Consider the following 24,928-nt stretch of genomic DNA (forward strand, 5'->3'; position numbering starts at 1 on the left):
AAATTCATCATTTCTAGATTGAAGGAATTAAAAAATTGCTATGTGAAGAACTAGAGGTGTAATTTTATCTGGAGTATAGCATGACCTCACACACCCTCTCTCTGTGTTGATCTCCAGCCCATTGTTTACAAGCCGGTCCGGCTTGTAAACAATGGCCCCCCCCCCTCCCCTCTCGGAGCCCTTGGCCCTCCCTCCCTATAAAAGGCTACAGCCAGTGAGCAATGGCAGCGCATATTTTCGAAATGAAATGGCGGAGAGCAGAACGAAACCGGGGCTAACCGGTGCTTCCTCCTCAGGCTCCACTTCAGTCAGCTGCCCCACAGATCCGCTGCCTCTTCCACAGGTGGGCAGCCTGGCGGGCTCTAACCAACCTGGATCCCGGCTAGTGCTAACACCGGAAGCTAACGCTAACGTTCCTACTCTTCTCCGTGAGTGAGAGCGATGAGCAGAGGTAGAGGGAGGAGTGGCTCATGACACACTTTGTTTTGGTCTACAGGCAGTGCACGACAGCAAACCTAGCGGTGAAACGATTTCGCTTTTTGCCCCTTTAATGTTTCTTATTCAGGTCTCTTTTAGAAAAGAGACCTTAAATTCAATCACTGCGTCATTATATAAAGGTAGAAAAATAAATAAAATACAGAGGAGGAGAATAGAATATGAAACAGCCTTTATTTCATTAAAAACTAAATGAAAACAACGAAATAGGAGCGCTATTGCTGACCAGTGTGTCAAAAGACATGCAGGCCAGGGAAACGAAACAAACAACCCCATGAATCTCTTTATTAATAGCCTATAAAATGACGTGTTTTCTCCTGTGGGACGGGAGACGACACAAACTCAATGCATCTCTATTATTGTGCGGGCATAAATTCTCAGAGTTTTGCGGGAGTGGACATACACGTTGCGGTTGCGGGCAGTAATGGCCAGAAATTCAGCGGGAGCAGGCAGGAGCGGGATGAAGAAAACAGTCCCACACAGGGCTCTGCTCCAGACACACCCACCGGTGGTATCGCCAGTGGGATGGCTTGATCAGCTGAGTCCAGGTAGACCGGCCCCTACATTATGCCACTCCTGGCAGTATGACAAGAGTTGCTGGCGAGTGAGAAATGAGCCAGAAGTCCTCTGCATATTCGGCCTACCACGGCATTTTACACCACTCAGAGTCCGCGAAATAGGTGTGCTTCCCTGTGGAATATCATCTATCCGGCCACCGGCCTCACCTCAGAGATTCCGCCACGGAAATCAAGGGATCCTACGGAGCCTCCACGCCTGAAACAACGCCGGAGCGTTACGGCATTCACCCACGGTCCCGTGAGTTGGCAAAAGCCGGGGGTTACTTTCCGTTTCATTATTCCTTATTTGGAACCTTCGGGCTGGGTTGATGTATTGTTTTGAAACTGAACTGAGTCAGAGCAAATAGTGGATTCTCTTTACCTACTTGTTTGCGGGAAAACCTGGGGTGGAGTTTTCTTTTGTTTAGCGAACTGTGTGGATTGAACTGCATTGAACTGTGATATGTTATTTGGAAATCCCGGAGAGGAGTTTTTTGTTTGAATTGGATTGAACTGACTGAATGAAACTGAGCATTTCTTTTCTTTGGTGAAAAAAATATATACTTTCTTGAAACTGATTACAGTTGTATTTGTATTTTTGTATAGTATAGTATAATTCTTTTGTTCTACAAAATCAGTTTAATTTTGGTGTTGACCTGTTTCATGGGTTTTATGGTTTCTTTGTGGGGTTTGACTGAGTAAAAGAAAAATATTTGTTTCATGTGTCAAACCGCGACAAAAGACATAGGCCAATTTTGTTTACTATTTAAATAAAAAACCTTATGGGACAACTTGGATGTATTTTTTTTTCTTTCTTAATGCTTTGCAAAGTATCGCATCGCACTCGGTTTCAAAATAAAGGACTTGTATTGGATTGGATGCAAAAAAAATGTGATCAGGACATCCCTAGAATCATTCATCCGTTCATTTGTTGAGTGTATATTATTATTTAAAGGCACACTAAGCACCGTTGTTGTATGTTCAACTATGTTATCAAACACAACGGAGCTAGCCACTCATGCCATTCATCCACAACCATCACCTCATGTTGCAGCATGATAATGCACGGCCCCATGTTGCAAGGATCTGTACACAATTCCTGGAAGCTGAAAACATCCCAGTTCTTGTATGGCCAGCATACTCAACGGACATGTCACCCATTGAGCATGTTTGGGATGCTCTGGATCGGCGTATACGACAGCGTGTTCCAGTTCCTGCCAATATCCAGCAACTTCGCACAGCCATTGAAGAGGAGTGGACCAACATTCCACAGGCCACAATCAACAACCTGATCAACTCTATGCAAAGGAGATGTGTTGCACTGCATGAGGCAAATGGTGGTCACACCAGATACTGACTGCACATTTCAGAGTGGCCTTTTATTGTGGTCAGCCTAAGGCACACCTGTGCAATATTCATGCTGTCTAATCAGCATCTTGATATGCCACACCTGTGAGGTGGGATGGATTATCTCGACAAAGGAGAAGTGCTCACTAACACAGATTTAGACCAGTTTGTGAACAATATTTGTGAGAAATGGTCTTTTGTGTATATAGAAAATGTTTTGGATCTTTGAGTTCAGCTCATGAAAAATGGGAGCAAAAACAAAAGTGTTGCGTTTATATTTTTGTTCAGTGTATGTATATATATGTATATGTATATATATGTGTATATATGTATACGTGTGTGTGTGTGTGTGTGTACATATATATATATATATACAGTACAGGCCAAAAGTTTGGACACACCTTCTCATTCAATGCGTTTTCTTTATTTTCATGACTATTTACATTGTAGATTCTCACTGAAGGCATCAAAACTATGAATGAACACATGTGGAGTTATGTACTTAACAAAAAAAGGTGAAATAACTGAAAACATGTTTTATATTCTAGTTTCTTCAAAATAGCCACCCTTTGCTCTGATTACTGCTTTGCACACTCTTGGCATTCTCTCCATGAGCTTCAAGAGGTAGTCACCTGAAATGGTTTCCACTTCACAGGTGTGCCTTATCAGGGTTAATTAGTGGAATTTCTTGCTTTATCAATGGGGTTGGGACCATCAGTTGTGTTGTGCAGAAGTCAGGTTAATACACAGCCGACAGCCCTATTGGACAACTGTTAAAATTCATATTATGGCAAGAACCAATCAGCTAACTAAAGAAAAACGAGTGGCCATCATTACTTTAAGAAATGAAGGTCAGTCAGTCCGGAAAATTGCAAAAACTTTAAATGTGTCCCCAAGTGGAGTCGCAAAAACCATCAAGCGCTACAACGAAACTGGCACACATGAGGACCGACCCAGGAAAGGAAGACCAAGAGTCACCTCTGCTTCTGAGGATAAGTTCATCCGAGTCACCAGCCTCAGAAATGGCAAGTTAACAGCAGCTCAGATCAGAGACCAGATGAATGCCACACAGAGTTCTAGCAGCAGACCCATCTCTAGAACAACTGTTAAGAGGAGACTGCGCGAATCAGGCCTTCGTGGTCAAATAGCTGTTAGGAAACCACTGCTAAGGAGAGGCAACAAGCAGAAGAGATTTGTTTGGGACAAGAAACACAAGGAATGGACATTAGACCAGTGGAAATCTGTGCTTTGGTCTGATGAGTCCAAATTTGAGATCTTTGGTTCCAACCGCCGTGTCTTTGTGAGACGCAGAAAAGGTGAACGGATGGATTCCACATGCCTGGTTCCCACTGTGAAGCATGGAGGAGGAGGTGTGATGGTGTGGGGGTGTTTTGCTGGTGACACTGTTGGGGATTTATTCAAAATTGAAGGCACACTGAACCAGCATGGCTACCACAGCATCCTGCAGCGACATGCCATCCCATCCGGTTTGCGTTTAGTTGGACGATCATTTATTTTTCAACAGGACAATGACCCCAAACACACCTCCAGGCTGTGTAAGGGCTATTTGACCAAGAAGGAGAGTGATGGAGTGCTGCGGCAGATGACCTGGCCTCCACAGTCACCGGACCTGAACCCAATCGAGATGGTTTGGGGTGAGCTGGACTGCAGAGTGAAGGCAAAGGGGCCAACAAGTGCTAAACACCTCTGGGAACTCCTTCAAGACTGCTGGAAAACCATTTCAGGTGACTACCTCTTGAAGCTCATTGAGAGAATGCCAAGAGTGTGCAAAGCAGTAATCAGAGCAAAGGGTGGCTATTTTGAAGAAAGTAGAATATAAAACATGTTTTCAGTTATTTCACCTTTTTTTGTTAAGTACATAACTCCACGTGTTCATTCATAATTTTGAGGCCTTCAGTGAGAATCTACAATGTAAATAGTCATGAAAATAAAGAAAACGCATTGAATGAGAAGGTGTGTCCAAACTTTTGGCCTGTACTGTATATATATATGTCTACGTCAAACGGACTTACATAGAGACAGAAAACCCAAAAAACACATAATGCCTCCGCCACAGCTATCACCAGCGTGGAGATAATGCAAGGGTCTGCAATGGTGTGAGCATGTGTCTACTGGAACTGCTCAGCCAATGAAATACGATCCAGGGCTTCAAATCTAACAACCACACCAACTTTATACAGTCATCGGTTAGATGAGAGGAGATGTGAAAGTGGGCTGGGTTTGAACCTGTCTCTAAAGCTCTCTTCTTTCATTCTTAACAAACTACCTATGTGACTCCTCATGTTTTAATGTCTTTGAGGAGAGAGACCCCCCACCCCCCAAAAAGCATGAAAAATTACAAACCAAGAAAATAATAACTAGGCCAATAAAATAGGTCAACATAACAACTGTACTAATTATTATAATAACTAAACAAGGTGTTATTTGAACAAACTGACCAGTCAAAATGACACATGAGGGAGCACATATAGTGGCTTGGCCTAATAAATGTATATGTATGTGTGTGTGTGTGTGTGTGTGTGTGTGTGTGTGTGTCTGCGTGTGTGTGAACTGTGAGGAGGAGGTCAGCCCCGACATGTAGAGAGCTTATTTTTACTATGGTTGTGATTCATTTTGCCTCAGGCCGTTTAATACCGGTTCTCGGTACCAATCCCTGCCTGGGTCAGTTGAATAGGCCTGGTCTACAGTGTGGCGTCGGTCTATGTGTTGCACGTGTTATGCTAAATCAGTCTGTGAGATGAATGACATTACTGTTGTAGCACATGTACAATACTGTGGGCCTTTTCCACTGTCACTTTTGGTCGCGCAATTTGTGTTTCCATTAACACCAAAGTAGGCCATTATTACCAGAGTAGGTTCAAAAGCCGGGCCGCCTGCCTTAAAGCAGGTAGCAGTAACGTCTCACCGACTGCAGCCAACCCCTGACAACCACGCTTTTCCGCCTCAAACAAGCTGTGTGTGTTGCCAGACTCTACTCACCTGTCTGCAGACCAGAGAGAAAGTTTTTTTTAAAAGTCTCTGTGTTCAGCTCTCCCTACTTTTGTTTCGGTTCTGTGTCCTGTTTTTACTTTACATATCTGCTTTATTTTACTGTTTCGTGTTCACTATCAGCCGTATTAGAAGTTGTGTGAAGTTGCTGCTTGAAAACTCAACATTTCTGTTTTTTGTTGCTTCACAGTAAAAGTTTTTACATAACAAAATAATAGGGGACTTTTATTGTGAAGAATCCATAAGAAATGAAATGTGTTTATCACTGAATTAGCAAAACGGTGTTCAATCAATTCAATCAATCAATTTTATTTATAAAGCCCAATATCACAAATCACAATTTGCCTCACAGGGCTTTACAGCATACAACATCCCTCTGTCCTTTGGACCCTCACAGCGGATAAGGAAAAACTCCCCAAAAAAACCCCTTTAACAGGGGAAAAAAACGGTAGAAACCTCAGGAAGGAGCAACTGAGGAGGGATCCCCTCTTCCAAAACGGACAGACGTGCAATAGATGTCATACAGAACAGATCAGCATAATAAATTAACAGTAATCCGTATAACACAATGAGAGAGAAAAAGAGAGAGAGAGAGACAGAGAGGGAGAGAGATGCAGGACAGATGGTAATGACAGTAGCTTACAACAACATTAATGAAAGTAATAATATTATAATTATAGTTCTGGCTACTGTGATACAATATGTTGAAAGTATATATTAATATCTGACAGTGTACATATGTGGCAATAATCATATGTGTATAATAACAGCAGGAAGGAAGAGCAACTGAGGAGGGATCCCTCTTCCAAAACAGACAGACGTGCAATAGATGTTGTACAGAACAGGTCAGCATAATAAATTAACAGTAATCCGTATGACACAATGAGAGAGGGAGGGAGGGAGGGGGAGAGAGAGAGAGAGAGAGAGAGAGAGAGAGATGCAGGACAGATGGTAATGACGGTAGCTTACAGCAACATTAATGAAAGTAATGATATTATAGTTATAATTCTGGCTACTGTGGTACAATGGCAGTATACATGTGTGACAATAATCATATGTGTATAATAACAGTAGAAGTATGACTAATGACTAATGATGGCAGCAGCAGCAGCAGGAGGCATCTGGCAGGACCACGGCAGCAGCACAACCACACACGTCACGCTATCCAGGCACCGCTGCAATACGAGTTAATCTGAGAGACAGTGGAGCACAAAGGCTCCGGAGAAGAAGCTGAATTAGTGACATCCAGAATGGCCAAGTTAGCAAGATGCAGTAATGGGATGAGAGAGAGAGAGAGGGAGAGGGAGAGAGAGAAGAGAAGGAGAAAAGGTGCCCGGTGTATTATAGGGGGTCCTCCGGCAGACTAGGCCTAAGTCAGCCTAACTAGGGGCTGGTACAGGGCAAGCCTGAGCCAGCCCTAACTATAGGCTTTATCAACGAGGAAAGTCTTAAGTCTAGTCTTAAATGTGGAGACGATGTCTGCCTCCCGGACCGTAACAGGAAGATGATTCCACAGGAGAGGAGCCTGATAGCTGAAGGCTCTGGCTCCTGATCTACTTTTGGAGACTTTAGGGACCGTGAGTAACCCTGCGTTCTCAGAGCGCAGTGTTCTGGTGGGATAATAAGGCACTATGAGCTCTATAAGATATGACGGAGCTTGACCATTTAGAGCTTTATAAGTTAACAGTAGGATTTTAAATTCAATTCTGGATTTTACAGGGAGCCAGTGCAGAGAAGCTAAAACAGGAGAAATATGATCTTGTTTCTTAGTTCCTGTTAGTACACATGCTGCTGCATTCTGAATTAGCTGGAGAGTTTTTAAGGACTTACTAGAGCTACCTGATAATAAAGAGTTACAGTAATCCAGCCTTGAGGTAACAAAAGCGTGGACCAATTTTTCTGCATCTTTTCGGGTCAGGATAGGCCTAATTTTCGCAATATTGCGCAGATGAAAAAATGCAGTCCGTGAGGTTTGTTTTAAATGAGAATTAAAAGACAAATCTTGATCAAATGTTACTCCGAGGTTTCTTACGGTAGTGATAGAGGCCAGAGCAATGCCATCTAGAGAAACTATGTCATCAGATAAAGAGTCTCTGAGTTGTTTGGGGCCAAGAACAATAACTTCAGTTTTGTCTTAATTTAACATCAGTAAATTGGTGCTCATCCAGGTTTTTATGTCTTTAAGGCAGTTATGGAGTTTAGTTAATTGATTACTTTCTTCTGACTTCATCGATAAATACAACTATATATCATCCGCATAACAATGGAAATTTATAGAGTGATTTCTAATGATGTTGACTAAAGGAAGGATATATAGAATAAATAGGATTGGTCCGAGCACAGAACCTTGCGGAACTCCAAAACAAACTTTAGTATGTAAGGATGATTCATTATGAACGTCAACAAACTGAAAACGATCAGATAAATAAGATTTAAACCAGCTTAGTGCAGAACTTTTTAGGCCAATTAAGTGATCCAGTCTCTGCAGTAGAATTTGATGGTCAGTTGTGTCAAACGCCGCACTAAGATCTAATAAAACAAGTACAGAGACGAGTCCTTTGTCTGAAGCAGTCAGAAGGTCATTTGTAATTTTAACTTCGCGGCTTTTCTCCAGTAAAGGTAAATGTAATGTCATGTAAATGGTAGTGGAGTGATTAGTGGAGTCATCAATGAGTGAAACGGATCTGTAAAAATCCAATCAGAATAGCACTTTAAATCACCTCCGTATGTGGTTTGAATCAGATTTGGAAAAATCGGATCTCATGTGTTTTTCGCTGTCCAGACTGTCAGAAAATCAAGCTTGATACAATCTGGATATGCTAAAAATCCGATTTTGAGTGGTAATCTGAACAAGGCCTTACTGCACCTCTGCAAACAGCTCACCCCCAACAGATAAACCTGTTTTACCTGCCCTGCTGTGGAAAAACACATGCAGCAAAAATAACAGAAAACTTTAGCCATGGATCTTGCAACTGAACATGTAGCCCACTTTGTAGAAAGTACTGGGATATATATCGTGCACCACCATTCAGCCTGAAAATACCAGAATATGAATTTTTGTCCATGTCTCCCAGCCCTAATCAGACTACAATGGCTCAAACCTAAACTTAAATGTTTATCTGTGTGTTACTTCCAGTGTTCGTGCCGTCAGGACATGGTGAAGATCTCCATGGATGTGTTTGTGCGCAAATTTCAGCCTGACCGTTATAAGCTGTGGCAGGCAGGGAAGGACAACACCCCCATCGACCACTCTAAACCCACACCAGAGGCTGCAGAGTTTCTGAAAGAAGACAAGAGTGAGCCTTCAAAAGAGACTCCCATTGAAGTTGTATCTGAGGAGCCAATGTCTCCTGCCCAGGAGGACAAAAGGTCTGAATTTATACTCGCTACTATCGCATCTTCTGCATTTACTAGTTACTCTAATATGGATGTGAATTTCTTATGAAATATGAAATGCCTAAATTCTCTAAATTAAAGCTGTATTTAAACTATTTCTGGCATATTTTTGCTACACAACTCCTGTGAAATAAGTATTTGAATCACTTTTTATGCCTCCACTTACGTTGATGAGTCCGTCTGTCCATCGTCCGTCATGTTCTTGTTCATCCCATTCTTGTGAATACAATATCTCATGAACATCTTGAGGGAATGTATTCGAATGTGTCACAAATGTCCACTTTGACTCAAGAATGAACTGATTAGAATTTGGAGGTTGAAAGTCAAAGGTCAAGCTCACCGTGACCTCACAAAAATGTTTTTACCCGTAACTCAAGAATTCATACACTAAGTGTGACAAAATTTCACACACAACACAAATGCCTAAAATGATAAAATGATAAAGTGATGTACTTTATATATGCTAAAGGTTAAAGGTCAACTTCACTGTGACATCACAGTGTTCTTCAAAAACACTTCTCTGGCCATTATTCAGTGCCATATCTCAGGAACAACAGTGAAGACATTTGGTCAGATACTGAATTGGTGACTTTTTACTTGGGTGTCTACCTTGAAACTGTGGTGATTGTATTGATCTTCTGCGCTGTCAGCGGGAAGATGTGTGTGAAGCATCCATGTTTTCACAGACATGGATGTAAACTGTAAGTGCAATGTGACGGGTTTCCGGAGGTAAACAACCGCAAGGTAGTAATACTAAATGTTTTTTTCTGTAGTTTTTGCAGTCTTTTGATATGCTTTTGATGAGGAGGTAACATACTGTCAATCACAGGTGAGCTGATAACTGTGCTCTCAGTGACAACAGTGATTCAGTATTGTCATTTCAGTTTTAAGATTCCATGGTAAAGATTTGTTGGTACATGTACTTAATTCAGAATTGTTGCTTTGCTGTCTATGGGAAACTGTGTTTACCTTTGAGTCCTGTTGACATGTCTGCACTGTCTCCCATGCAGCAGTCCAAAGCCTCAGACTGGGACAAAGCGTCAGCTTGAAGCCTCTGAAGACATCAAACCTGAGGTGACCATTAAGGAGACTGAGGAGGTGGAGCCAAAGAAGGCCAAGCTGTCACGTAAGGAGTCTCCAAGTCAAGTCCCTGTCAAGACAGATAAAGGTACTGTACAGTTTGTACAGATCTTTGTTTCAGTTTTTGGGTTTTGTGTTAAGTGAAAAAATAATTTCAGCATATGAGAGGAAGGTGATCTTTAAGGTATTTAAAAGGTACTTAAAGGTATTTTTAAGATTGGCGCATTTTTTCTAAGTAGTTAAAGCTCTGGCCTCTTTTGATCTTACTGCTATTTTCCTTGGCGCTTTGATGTTACATCTTTTGGAGTTAGAATTGGCCCTACAACTTGAGAACCTATAGGCTCTGCACATACAATAAAGACTTAAATTGCTCATGGTAACAGCTATTTAATGGATCTCAAAATTGGAAGTACATATCTGCCCGCCTGACTTTGTTTTGTCAGTCACCTTAAGAAATGATTTTCAGGTACTGGACTGCAAGCATACAAACCAGACAGACGACTACATCTTGTGACACAGCTAATTCTTCCACCTGTATATTCCAAGTATCACAAGGACAGCATTTAACCACGTAAAATAACATTTCCAAAGTTAGATCCATCCTGTCTCAGTCAGACGCTGAAAACTGGTTCATGCTTTCATCTCCTCCAGACTAGATTACTGTAATGTCCTTCTTGCCGGACTCCCTAAAAAGACTGTAGGACGGCTCCAACTTAATAAAAATGCTGCAGCCAGAGTACTGACCGGGACTAGAAAAATGGAACATATTACTGCCATACTCAAAACACTTCACTGGCTTCCAATAAAATACAGAATTGATTTCAAAATACTCCTTACTGTTTACAAAGCACTTAATGGTCTGGCTCCTCAATACATATCTGACCTGCTCACAGCCTACATACCCCTTAGATCATCAGACACTGGTCTACTAACTGTGCCCATGATCCAAAATAAATTTGTTGAAGGTGCATTCAGTCATTATGGCCCAATTCTCTGGAACAAACTGCCTGATGATCTGAGATTCCCTGCAACCGTGTCATCCTTTAAGCTAGCCCCGGCTCTCCATTTAGATCCAACCGGAGCACCGAGCCCAGGTTTGTTATTCAGGTTAAAGTGGGAAGAAGCAGCGGGTTTGTCGGGCAGCTGAGTGAAGTGGAGCCTGCAGAGGAAACACTGCACCTTTAAAGTCAAGCTTAAAGGGGAACTAATGTTTTTTTTAAACCTGGGCCCTATTTTCCGATCTACTTTTGTCTAAATGAGTGATAGGATGTTCAATATTTGACATTTCTCCAGTATGAACCTAGGGCTGACCTGTCTGTTGCCTGTGAGCGCCCGCTATATTAAATAATAGGGCACTCAGACAGCGTCAAACAACGTCAAAATACGTCCACTAAAAGTGCATTTTTTTCCACACAGATAGACTCGGATTGTTAGTATAATTATCTGACAACATAACGTATAGGAGAAATGAATGCCTGTGTTTACCTTTAGCTGGATTCGGACAACGCGAGGAGTTACTCTGTTTTGAGTAGTCATGGCTGAATTTTTACCCGATTTTGACCAACTGGATCTGGATGAGCCATTTGAATTTGATGACCGCCCGTATTTATTTGAACACGGAGTACACGGACGTACACGGATGCTGAGCTCATTGAAATTGAAGAGCGGACGAGGAGAGAGAGGGAGCAGTGTTACTTCGGTAGCACATATACTAAAATTGCAACAGGCAGAGGAACATGTCCGAATCCAGCTAAAGGTAAACACAGACGTTCATTTCTCCTTTACGTTATGTTGTCGGATAATTATACTAGATAATTATTTAGTGGACGTATTTTGATGTTGTTTGACGCTGTCTGAGTATCCTATTATTTAATACAGCGTGCGCTCACGGGCTGCAGGCAGGTCAGCCCTAGCTTCGTACTGGAGAAATGTCAAATATTGAACATCCTATCACTCAGTGAGACAAAAGCAGATCGGAAAATAGGGCCCAGGTTGAAAAAAACACTAGTTCCTCTAGTCCTCCTACATAGTTAGTGTCTCTGTCTGTCTGTCTGTCTCTCTCTCTGTCTCTCTCTGTCTCTTCTTCCCCTCTCTAGTGTTTTTTTTGGGGATATGTGATTGGGTATGTCTGTGCCGGTGGGTGGGCTAGGGACAAATTACTGTCAAGACTTAATTTGTTTTCATTCACACTTTGTATGTAAAAGCGCAGTGAGATTACTTTGTATGAAATGTGCTATATAAATAAAATTGAATTGATTTGATTTGATTAAGTCCAGTTATCAGATTTAAATCACAGACATCAAGTAACAACCACAGTATATCCTGCATAAGGTGATAATAACATTTTATGTCACAATTATCCTGGCCAAAATAGTTATGATTCATGATATTATCCTGATAGTCATCACAATATGCTTAAACTCCTAAAATGTCACGAAAACATGCACTTGCACATGCAAACAAATATTTATGTTGCATCACAGATAGGACACATCCTTTTTTAGTGAAAAATCGTTTTTAGTGATAAAGAATCTTAAAAACACAGGCTTTTATATTATCTAAAATGGTATCATATCTTTTGAGATGAAATATGCCAGTGATTAATTAAGCTCTTTTGGGTTCTTTGAGGTTGGTGCACATGAAGCTTCTTTTTTTGGCAGAGTCTGTTATTATTGGTTGCAAAGCAGTCTCATCAGAGCTTGACATTAAGCTTTTTTGTAATTATGAAAGAAACTAGGGATGCACCGAATATTCGGTAACCGAATATATTCGGCTGAATATTGCAAAAAAACACACATTCGGTATTCGGTGGAATAAGTGAAAAGCAAGGCCGAATAATAGCGGTGTGTTTTGATAATGTAATCAAACAGCGTGCGGTGAGGGATGGAGTAAAATGTCGGCAGTGTGGCGATATTTTACTCCGTCCGTGACCGCACTCGCATTTGCGACTAAAAATAGTTTCGCGCGAGCAAAATAAATCATTCAGCACACTGTGCGAGTACAGATTTCAATCAGCGGCAGAAACGAAAGGCGAATCCCGCCGGTTGTTGGTTGAACGGGGGTCACCTGTCAAATATGGCAGCCATAGTGCTCCGCGGCGCAAGATAAGGCTTACCGGTGACGGAGAAGTCCGGCTCCAATAATGTCCTTTTCTTGGCGTCATGACTGCCCAAAAGTACCTGGACAGCCAAGCCGTGGCAGTACTCAGGTATGTGACGTGTCAGAGGAGAAACGAGCTGTTCACATTTCTCTCTTTGTGGCAGGTAACGGCCCACAAACCTCACCGCGCTTTAGGGACTTTACTTATGAAGGGACTGTTCTTTACTTGTCAGGGGAGGAGGGCGGCTGGTTGATTTTTATTTTATTTATTTGTTTTATTTTGATCCCCCTTGTGTTAATCATTTATTTATGCTGTTTTTGAAGTATGAATAAGTTAATAAGTAATTTATTCCGTTGAAATATCATTCATGTATTATAGAAAAGTGATTTATCTTTTTATAAATGACAAAAGGCACATCTGCCTCATTTTCGCTGTGGTATCATGATACTACTCAGAACCATATTTTCACTGGTATCGTAACGTGGGTCCCAATTTTGGTACTGTGACAACACTAATCTGGAGGGGGGTTCATCTGCAAAAACGAATGAAAAACTAAACAACGGTATTCGGTACTCGGTATCCGGCCAAGCGTTTAATTTTATTCAGCTTCGGCTTCGGCCACAAATTTCCATTTCGGTGCATCCCTAAAAGAAACTAAATGTGACATATGCTGAAAAGCCTGTTGAGGCAAATTTGTGATATTGGACTTTATATATGAATTGAATTGAATTGAATCAAAATCGAATAGAATCAAATCGAACCGACACTGGAAGTTATAAGGGAAGAAAAGTTGCTGGGTCACATTACATGGAAGTTATTGGAAAAAAAACATGAATGTTCACAAAAATCATTTAAAATAGCCCATATGAAGAGGTGTTTCCTGCGTCCATGTAGTGATATATTTTGGTAATAAAAATTGAGTTGCTGGGACACATTACATGAAAGTTATTTAAAAAAGTGCTGATATTTTCATTAAAATATTTATGCAAAAAAAAAAAAAAAAAAAAAAATAGTAATGAAAATAAGTGTGCTACATAAGACCAGTCAAGTATCATTTTCCAATCATAATTTTCATTTATATTGGTAAGTCATGTAAGAAGCTATTAAAAAAAAAATATATTGTTGCTTAAACAATAAGACATTGATGATCCCTCACTCAGCCCCCAGCAGTTAAACGTGAGGGCTGGGAGGAGAGCAAACCGTCCTTCTGCTGCCAAAATTGGGTGAAATTATGTGAAGAAGATGACTCCGCTGGGTGTGGAGTGAATGTCTGTCAGATATCAAACATCAAAGAAACTTCACTGTAGTGCGGCAGCTGCGGCTGGCTTGACCACAGTGTTGTGCAGTTGTTGTGTTGTCCGTCTCATCTGTCCAAATGCTGTCAGTGTCTTTATCTGTTGTTATCTGTTATAAATGTGTTTTTCATTGCACGAGAAAATGGATTTGCAGCGTGCATAGAATGTGACGCAAGAGATTGTAAAAAGTGTCTGTTGCCTGAGTCTTGGCCAATGCGTGAGTTGACATGTGCAGTAGTGCATGTAGAGCTGAGAATCACTTGCACAGCCCAGATTTTATGTGTACAATCATGCATATATGCACATGGTATTTGGAGCCTTAATTGATGTATATATTTGGTGTATTATTCTTTTAGACACAGTGAAAGTCAAGACAGAGCCCAAGAAGGAGAAAGACACTAAGCAGCAGACGAAAGCCCAGACCAAAGCCAGCACTAAGAAAACTGGCAGCCGACAAAGCACGCCAAAAAAAGAGAAAAACAGTGTTTCCGATGTGTGTCCTCCCGAGCCTTTTGAGAGCCAGGTGGTGGCTCTGTGTTCTGAGGAGGCAGGTGGCAGTGAGGAGCCTCCGCTGGGCAGCAGCTGCAGCCCACCACACAAACTATTTCAGAGGACGCTGAGCCCCACAGATGTCCTGCATGTTCACAGCTATGCCAAAGGAGACTACGGAGAGGGAGAAGCCCCGCCCAAGGAGGAGAAGAAGAGTGAGGGCAGTGACAATAAGACGGAGAGCAGACATGTTAGCAAAGCAGTGAGTGGACACAGATGTTAAACACACTTGATACTATACCTCACGTGTTTCTAACCATTGATTCAGTATGCTTTATAAAATCTATATGTAATAATTAGAGACTTGAATCCGCTACAGTGATCAACTCACTGCCTTCATGTAGTTTTTGGCTTGGTGTGACTTTCGAGGATGCTCAGATATACTTTAGATTTCAGTCAGAAGCATTGAACTGAGGTATGGTCTATCAAAAGACTGTCCAGCCTGGATGCTGATACTAACCGAAGATGTGTCTCTCCAGCAGGTGGCAGAAGAGGTGGCTGGAGATGGAGAGCCAGAGAGTGACCTAGGGCAGCTGCCAGGCCACCATCCGCTCATAAAGGATGGCATGAGTGATGAAGGTCTGTCACATCAACTGTAACAACTTAGAGAGACAGTCCATGGATGTAGACATGGATGTAAACTTTAAGAAATGTCACTGGTGTGGGGAGGCATACAACCATAATTCTAGTTTCCATATAGAGTTTGGGTTTGACCTGGTCCGACAAGATGTTCAGGATAACAGCGACGTTCACATAATATAGTAAACAAGCCAAGTTAGCCCTCCAAGCTAATGCATGCTACCTATGCTAATGACGGTTAGGAAATGGACCACAACACTTTTGCTGACACTAGATATCAAACAGATATTGCTCCTCCTCACTTCAAGTCGCTGTCATTAACTTTTAACCTGCAAAGGCGGCAGCGCTGCAACATTGTAGGAATTTATGAAAGCCCTTGTGAACATTTCAATAGTTACACATTAAAACAATATTTATTAGCATTTACTCTATTGAACGACCCTGAAGCATGAGCAAACAGTCTGCGTCACTTCGGATCAAAGAGATGCGCCCTGTCACTGTCAGCGCAGGGCTGACAGGGCACCCTCTGCTGAGAAGAGAGAGAGAGAGAGAGAGGGAGAGGAGAGGAGAGGAGAGGAGATGGATTGTAGGTCTGTTTGTAAACAGGGCTTCTCTGACAGTCATGTATTTCCCCAAAAAACATCTCTTAATGGACAATAGAGCGCCGTTTTTGCGTTTTGCGTTTCGCATTGTTTTTTTTTCCAAAATCGCCTTGATATCCAGCAAATCGCCTGGCAACCCTCCAATCGCCAGTATACGATTTGATCGCTGATCGCCCCAGGCCTACCCCAGAGCCTGACAGGCAAAGCCTCTCTTCCTGTGGGCAGCTGCCTCTGTCACAGTCAGACTCACCCTGGTTCTGGGTCTGCAGCTGCCTCTACTGGAATACAGCAGAAAACGAGGAGTGCTCACCCTGCAGCTTAAGAATCATTTCTACTCCCTTTTATGTATGAGAATGGATACAGCCAATTTAAAGGTTGTAAACATGGCTGTCCTATACTTCCATGCGTCCCTTATGTTGGCATAGATACAGCCAATAGATGGCACTAGAGGGTTGAGTCAAAAGTTTTACACAACAACAAACAAGCGAGGTGATGGTGGAGGAGGTTGTAAAATTGTTCTCGCAAACCGAGGCGGTGTTGTACACAACAGAGGTTTGTGTGGCCATTAAAGAGATCTCAACGTGTGGACAGATAATTCTTTTTACTGTTTTCAGTTTATATTACTATATATTACAGCCGTGGCCAAAAGTTTTGAGAATCACACAAATATTAATTTTCATAAAGTCTGCTGCCTCATTTTTTATGATGGCAATTTGCATGTACTCCAGAATGTTATGAAGAGTGATCAGATGAATTGCAGTTAATTGCAAAGTCCCTCTTTGCCATGAAAATGAACTTAATCCCCCCAAAAACATTTCCAATGCATTTCAGTCCTGCCACAGAAGGACCAGCTGACATCATGTCAGTGATTCTCTCGTTAACACAGGTGAAAGTGCTGATGAGGACAAGGTGGAGATCACTTTGTCATGCTGATTGAGTTAGAATAACAGACTGGAAGCTTTAAAAGAGGGTGGTGCTTGAAATCATTGTTCTTCCTCTGTTAACCATGGTTACCTGTAAGGAAACACGTGCAGCCATCATTGCTTTGTACAAAAAGGGCTTTACAGGCAAGGATATTGCTGATACTAAGATTGCACCTAAATCAACCATTTATCGGATCATCAAGAACTTCAAGGAGAGAGGTTCAATTGTTGTGAAGAAGGCTTCAGGGTGCCCAAGAAAGTCCAGCAAACGCCAGGACCGTCTCCTAAAGTTGATTCAGCTGCGGGACTGGGGCACCACCAGTGCAGAGCTTGCTCAGGAATGGCAGCAGGCAGGTGTGAGTGCATCTGCACGCACAGTGAGGCGAAGACTTTTGGAGGATGGCCTGGTGTCAAGAAGGGCAGCAAAGAAGCCACTTCTCTCCAGGAAAAACATCAGGGACAGACTGATATTCTGCAAAAAGTACAGGGACTGGACTGCTGAGGACTGGGGTAAAGTCATTTTCTCTGATGAATCCCCTTTCTGATTGTTTGGGGCTTCTGGAAAAAAGCTTGTCCGGAGAAGAAAAGGTGAGCGCTACCATCAGTCCTGTGTCATGCCAACAGTAAAGCATCCTGAGACCATCCATGTGTGGGGTTGCTTTTCAGCCAAGGGACTGGGCTCACTCACAATTTTGCCTAAGAACACAGCCATGAATAAAGAATGGTACCAAAACATCCTCCGAGAGCAACTTCTCCCAACCATCCAAGAACAGTTTGGTGACGAACAATGCCTTTTCCAGCATGATGGAGCGCCTTGCCATAAGGCAAAAGTGATAACTACGTGGCTCAGGGAACAAAACGAAATTTTGGGTCCATGGCCAGGAAACTCCCCAGACCTTAATCCCATTGAGAACTTGTGGTCAGTCCTCAAGAGGCGGGTGGACAAACAAAAACCCACAAATTCTGACAAACTCCAAGCATTGATTATGCAAGAATGGGCTACCATCAGTCAGGATGTGGCCCAGAAGTTAATTGACAGCATGCCAGGGCGAATTGCAGAGGTCTTGAAAAAGAAGGGTCAACATTGCAAATATTGACTCTTTGCATAAACTTACTGTAATTGTCAATAAAAGCCTTTGACCCTTATGAAATGCTTGTAATTATACTTCAGTATATTATAGTAACATCTGACAAAAAGATCTAAAAACACTGAAGCAGCAAACTTTGTAAAAACCAATACTAGTGTAATTCTCAAAACTTTTGGCCATGGCTGTATATTATATCACCATTGTGTTCTGTTCTGCCATTATTTAAATGTCTTTGTCATCTCCTTTAGTTGTATCTCACTTAAATTGGCTCCAGGATCTCCAGTGGTACTGCTCCGTTTCATCTGTATCCGTAAACTCTTAGAAAATGCACAGAAATGCTGACAAAAGGAATGCAAGGCTGCATCCGTCTCTGTATCTAATGTTGAGCATAAATAAGCCCTTAATCAGGGTACTGAAAATGTTCCCAGGTGCACACTCCACACTGACCAAAACAAACAAACAAAAAAAACAAACAAACAAAAAGACATCTTAACTTGAAGAATCTCAGTCGATTCTCCGACTGGTGATTTTAATCTCTGACTGTCAGATGGCAGCCCTATTAATTAGCTTTGTCCCTTTAGCGAATACCATCCTTGTAGTTGTTATTTGATCTGATTGTGTGTACTGACTTTGCTTTTGTGCCTTTTTTGTCCCTCAGAGGCCCCAGAGGAGGTCCCCACATTAGAGGAGGGTGGTCTGGAAGGGGAGAGCTGGGCTAAACCCCTGGCTCACCTGTGGCAGAGCAGACCTCCCAACCTGAAAAAAGAGAGGGATTACAATCAGCGCATGGGATCCAAATCTCCATATTGCTCCATCTGCATCCTGTTCCACACATACCGTCAGGTATGTCTGTAGCACAGCACACATGGAAAGAAAAAAGTAATTCATACACAGAAATGACAAAATAGTGCTCAGTGTATCACTATTATTTTGCATAACCCTGACAACAGCATCACCGTGATCTTAGTTTGAGAACTATACATTTTTATTAAAAAGTATAAGTTGTTCATATATTATCCAAACACCATCAGCATGAGCGGACAGTGCAAAGTAACCTGGTGTCATTCTGTGGACTGTTTCATTTAAATAATGCGGTTGGCATTAATGCAGTTTTGTTTAGATTTTTAGATGGGGGAACAATGCTGTGTTGTGATATATTCCTTAAACGTTATGTTAAAACTGCATGTCCATTTTCACTGAAATCAAGCAAACTTGATCTGAGGATGCGGACCATGTGATTTGATCTAATGCTTCAGGCACTGTCCAAAATTAACTTTTTGACTGAACAGCCAACCAAACTAATCGATGAAAACTGGCCAAGCATATTTTCTGCCAGCCAAAATAACGGTAGCAGGTAGCAGACATGCGGCAAGTGATGTAAAGTGCTTAGTTTATTTCAAACATGCATATTTTAGGGCCAAAATGAAGGCATATTGGATACAACTTAAGTATGTATTTATTTATTTATTTGATTTTTAAATATAATTTTAAGTCTGCCCATACAGAAATTAAAGAGATGTTGTTATGATTTTAGCATCTAATTATTAAAAATGCTGTAGTGAAAGAACAAAAAAGTAATGATGGATGTATTTCAAAAGAGGAAAACAAGAAAAAAAAAAGAAATTCCCCTGTTACAAACAATCTTCATAGCCATTCAGGTAAAGAGTTTACAAGTTGCACTTGAATGCACCATGGTAGTCAGCCACACACTTAGCTGTACAAAGCAAGGGAGATTTCAGAGTTTACAAAGTGCACCTGAATGCACCATAAAGTCACTGTCACTGTGAGTGTCAAGCTTGTCTGCGACACAGACAAATAGCAGAGGATGGAAGCAGCGTGACCATAAATGACACTAAAATGCTCGCAGATAGCCCTCTAAGATTTGCTTGCCAAACAGAAAATCTACCTGCATTTGGCTCTTGGTGGGTGTTAATTTCAGACCCTGGCTCCAGGTCAAGTGAGTAAGTGAACTTTTTGCTGAGATTGTCAACTGTTGTTTCCAAGATCAAGATTACATTTTGGAGTTCAGTATTAAACATTATTTAACATTATATTCTCTAAATACACACAAAATATTAATTCAAAGCATGATTTATCCATATGTGCACACAAATTAATTTTTTGTCTACCTGCTGGTCTCCTTCAACGGTTATTTCGAGATTTTTGAAGTGGGGTCGTATGAGGAACTTAAAGTATATAGTCAGTGTATTACCATCAGTGGATGACAGTTGGTGCGCCCCCAGTTTGGAATAGCAGGCAAGAGTCCCACCAGGGAAGCTCAGCATTACATTGCTGTGGATGGGGTTGATATCAAAATGTATTTTAGCCACCTTAAAAGAGGCCCACCTAAAAAACGAAAAAAGTCTACATGGATGCTATATTGAGGATTTTTTCACCACTTTACCTCGCCGTCAGACAGCCTTTTTCTTTTGTGAAACTTCTGTATTACTGCGCCACTGCTGCCGCACACTGTATTACTCCGCAGCTCAGCTGTTTGGGTCAGAAAGTGCTGTTGCGAGATCAGATGTTAAAGAAACTTTACTTTTTTAGATACCAGTATTTCAAACATGGTGTGTGCTTGTGTTTTGCCGGGCTGTTTAAACAAAGAGAAGCTCCGCTCACCACATACATTTCACCGTATTACATTAATTGACATTTTCTTCACAGCTATGGCTAGTTGCACGCAATTGGACACCAATTCTCCTCTCTCTGTTATTTCAGCTTGGTTTGCCTCTATAAATGGCTAACACTAATACGTTGATAAGGTAACACAGTCTATGAAACTTTGGTTTTATTCAATAAAGTGTACTGAGAGCCAAAAACGTACTAAGACAACTCGTTATTAGGTCCTTCTGGTCTGGTATGCCTTTTCCAATGTGTCATCAGTAGCTCCTTGGATCCATCTGCATCATTTACAGTTAACACATCTGCACCACCAGGTAATTTGTGCTCCTTCTTGGACCCCAGTTTCCACAGACGTTGCTCGTCTTTCACTCTTGGCCCATTCAATCTCACTCTGCAGAAGTTCTTCTTCTGTATACTCTGGTTCATATAGGACTTTTCTTGTCTCCTCAGTGAACGGCATTTCGTTGTCATAGTCACTCATTTTGACTAGTTTTTGTCGTGTCTTCCATAAACTGCTGACAGTCTGACCCAAACAGCTGAGCTGCGGGGTAATACAGTGTATGGCAGCGTTGGCACAGTAGTATGGACGTTTTACGATTGAGAAAATGTAGCATTAAAGAAAAGGGCTCTCTGACGGTGAGGTAAAGCAGTGAGAAAAATTGTCAATATAGCGTCCACTTAGACTGATAAAGACTTAAGATTATTTTTGTGGGCTTTATTTGCCTTTAATGACAGGACAGAGAGTGAAATGGGGAGACAGAGAGAGTGGGAACTGACATGCAGCAAAGGGCCGCGAGCCGGATTCGAACATGGGGCGTCGGCACTATCCACTATGCTACCGACACCCCAGGTGGGCCTCTTTTAAGGTGGCTAAAATACATTTTGATATCAACCTCCATCCACAGCAATGTAATGCTGAGTTTCCCTGGTGGGACTCCTGCCTGCTATTCCAAAATGGGGGCATGCCACCTCATCTTCAGAAGGTAATACGCTGACCATATATAAGTAACACATACCACCCCACTTAAGAAATCTCGAACTAACCCTTAAAAGCACACAAGTGTTTGTTTAAAAACTTCACATTTTTATTACTGAGGCTCAGAGGCTGACATTATTGTGGCATTTTCCATAAATATTTGTGTACGTATTAAAGAAGGCACAATAGTTACATTACAGTGCTGGAGATCTTTCATTTAGTATTTAAGGGCATCAGATTTTGCTACAGGCACTATGTACAGATGTACCATCAGAGATTATGGAGGATGGTAACATGGATTTAGTAGAATGTAAGCGAACACTGTCATTTAGTAAATAAAGCTTTGAGTACAATACGTTGAAGTACAAACATACCTGTCCTGTGACCCAGTAGTTGTTGATGGAGAGAAGTTGCACTTTTCAGAAAAGTCCATATTCAGGATATTACTTGTTACACTGCTTGTGTTGTAAGCTCCATGTTTCTGCCTGCTGTCAGACTGAATGTGGGAACAGTGTAGACGCTCCTGTCATACTTAATGGTGGACGGATGCGGACCAAACCTCTTATCCCAGAGATGTGTTTCACCACCACCACAGAGGAGGACTCTGAGTGTGAGGAGCAGCCCATCACCCCTCATCTAGAGGAAGATGGAACCAGCCTCCTCATCAGCTGCTCTCAGTGCAGCATCCGGGTTCACACCAGTCAGTACACATGCATTTGAACTGAGATTATTTGCTGCAGATATGTAACACAGCCTGTGTGCTCATGATCAAAGTGTTTTTACACAAATGCTGTCAACCAGTTCTCATTCCCCCAAATTTCTCATGTGTCATTGGCACAGAAATGTGTTACTGTAGAGCTGCAACATTTGATGGCCGAACACAACCACTTAAAACTGCACTGACTAAACACTGTCTGTGGATGGCAGCACATGCTAATAGACCTTCATAATGATATAATAATGACTCTCTCAGCTACTACACCTGTGAGTCAGACTGTATCTTTGTGTTTGTATATTCAGGCTGTTATGGTGTGGATCCAGCCACTGTGAGCAACGAGTGGAAATGTGCACGCTGCAAGGCCAACGCCATGAAGGAGGTCAGTCAACACTCCAGGGTAGATTTACTCTACATAGTGCATGTTCTTGTTTAATTGGAGTCCTCTTGGTAATCAAGTGGCTTAGGCTTAAAATCGTTCTTTCTGATGGTTACAATTTGCAGACAAACTTCCTCACACTGTCTAACTTGCAAAAAGAAAAATTTACTGTGACATTTCTGTAACTACACCTTCATCTGGCAAACAGTTAATAAAAGAGTGGCTGTGGGTTTGGTTGCAAACTCCCTTTTTACAGCAGAGCCATTGATCATGAGCACACTAACTGGCACACACAGCTTTACATTAAAACGTCAAACCCCATCTTTATCCGATATATATATTAAATAAACTAATTATGACCAAACTTAAAATAAAAATGAACTCTTGAACATAAAGCAAAGTGATAAGAACTACCTGAAATGACAGAAACCATCTTTAGGAAAAATTTATTTGATGTGCACTTTGAGTTTTTAGTTTGGCCCATGTCCCATCCACTAACAAGGAGGGGCAGGGTTTATACTGCAGCCAGCCACCGGGGGCGATCAAGATGTTTTGGCTTCACTTTTGGGAAGCTGTCATGTTGTCCATCTTTTTTATACAGTCTACAGCTTGACCAACATGATCATGAGATGGCTGTTTGTTTTGGTAATGGCTGCAAATAAAGGTGCTTTTAGTTGACTACTACAAGCTATGGCAGTGAAAGATTTAGCTCTTTGTTATTTGTATGTATGTTCTTTTTGCAGAATTGCTGTTTGTGTTCACTGAGAGGTGGAGCCTTGCAGAAAGCCAACAATAATAAGTAAGTTGTTCCAGAGTCCTCAGGAAAGGTAAAGAACATGTAGCTATTTTAGAACATCTGCACTTTGATAATGGTACTTTATCTTTGACCAGAATAACATCATTCATTTTCCGTAACTGCTTATCCGCAAGGGGTTGCAGGGGTGCTGGAGCCTATCCCAGCTGACATTGGGCGAGAGGTGGGGTACACCCTGGACAGGTCGCCAGAGTATTGCAGGGCTGACACATAGAGACAGACAACCATTCACACTCACACCACATTCACACCTAGCCTGCATGTCTTTGGATTGTGGGAGGCAGCTAGAGTACTCAGGGAAAACCCACGCTGACACAGGGAGAACATGCAAACTCAACACAGAGGGGCTCCCCCACCCAGGGTTTGAATACCCCACCCTGGACTCAAACCAGGAGCCCTCTTGCTGTGAGGTGATAATGCTAACCACTGCACCACCATGCCGCCAGAATAACATCAAACTGGTTTAATTACTTAAATGTAGCACAAAAAAGCATTGTAGTCACACACACATACAAAACATGAAGAGAGGTCCGCATGCTCTAGCTCCCTTGAGTGCAACTTATTTGCTCATCCACAAGTGACATTTCAAGCTAACGTACTTCCTTAGACTGGGTCTGAAGAAGAACATTAGTTTGAAATGTTACTTGTGGATGTGCAAATAGATTGCACTTAAAGAAGCAACAGACAGCATTTTTGCCTATATATATCATTATGGAAATAATGTGGGTTGCACAGGGTAGTATACACAGTAAAATCAGACTATCAGCGTTTACATAGGTTACTTAGTGACTTTGCAATAAGCTTCTGCCACCGGGGACGAATTTTCGCAGAAAAAAGCTGCTTTACGGCAGGAAATGCGTCATGTATTGCCAAACTGGTCGGTCAGCCAATCAGGGACTGGAGCTGGTTCTTATGAGGAACTGGCCAGGGCATAGTTGAGTCAGGAGCACAATGGCAGACAGACAAAGTTTGGAGATAAGTGAAAAACGGCCTCTCAAAAGAAAATGAGCTAATCTGTCTGAGGAGGCGAGGATGCACAAAAAGGAGAGTGATAAAAGAAGAGGAAAAACAAGAGTAAACCTCAGTCAGGTGTTCAAGAGATGGAGGGAGCTCCGTGACCAAAGAGGCTTCAACACCGGTGTCCAGGTAGCTTTCTTTCTAATGGATCAGTAAGTGACACAGCTAAATGTTAGCTAGACCAGAGAGGACTGTACTGTACTGGCTGCTAGTTCATTCCTAGCTGGCCAGCATCGCAAATTGCCGCAACCAGGGACCGGGTAGTGAGTGTTGGTCGGCTGACATCCTCGCCCCCCCACCCCCCCCCCCCCCCCACCCCCCCCCCGATAAGTCGGTTAATTGACCGCAAGGGTCCATTTTGGGACCGCTACTTTTTGGTTAT

General features: G+C 42.0%; 1 protein-coding gene across 3 annotated transcripts in view; it reads left to right on the plus strand.

Moving 5' to 3' along the window:
* LOC117253728 (lysine-specific demethylase 4A-like) overlaps positions 1-24,928 on the plus strand; it is a 61,220-nt gene that overhangs the window by 13,347 nt on the left and 22,945 nt on the right. For 2 of the 3 annotated variants that reach the window (XM_078169069.1, XM_078169067.1), the window contains exons 9-16: positions 8,545-8,777; positions 9,815-9,972; positions 14,636-15,030; positions 15,308-15,407; positions 18,679-18,863; positions 22,117-22,321; positions 22,642-22,718; positions 23,459-23,514. In XM_078169069.1, the coding sequence (XP_078025195.1) occupies positions 8,545-8,777; positions 9,815-9,972; positions 14,636-15,030; positions 15,308-15,407; positions 18,679-18,863; positions 22,117-22,321; positions 22,642-22,718; positions 23,459-23,514 (1,409 nt within the window). The remainder of the gene's footprint in view (positions 1-8,544; positions 8,778-9,814; positions 9,973-14,635; positions 15,031-15,307; positions 15,408-18,678; positions 18,864-22,116; positions 22,322-22,641; positions 22,719-23,458; positions 23,515-24,928) is intronic. The other variant, XM_078169068.1, reaches the window with a different exon arrangement.

Source organism: Epinephelus lanceolatus, chromosome 6, assembly GCF_041903045.1.
Source record: "Epinephelus lanceolatus isolate andai-2023 chromosome 6, ASM4190304v1, whole genome shotgun sequence".
NCBI classification, from domain to species: Eukaryota; Metazoa; Chordata; class Actinopteri; order Perciformes; family Serranidae; genus Epinephelus; species Epinephelus lanceolatus.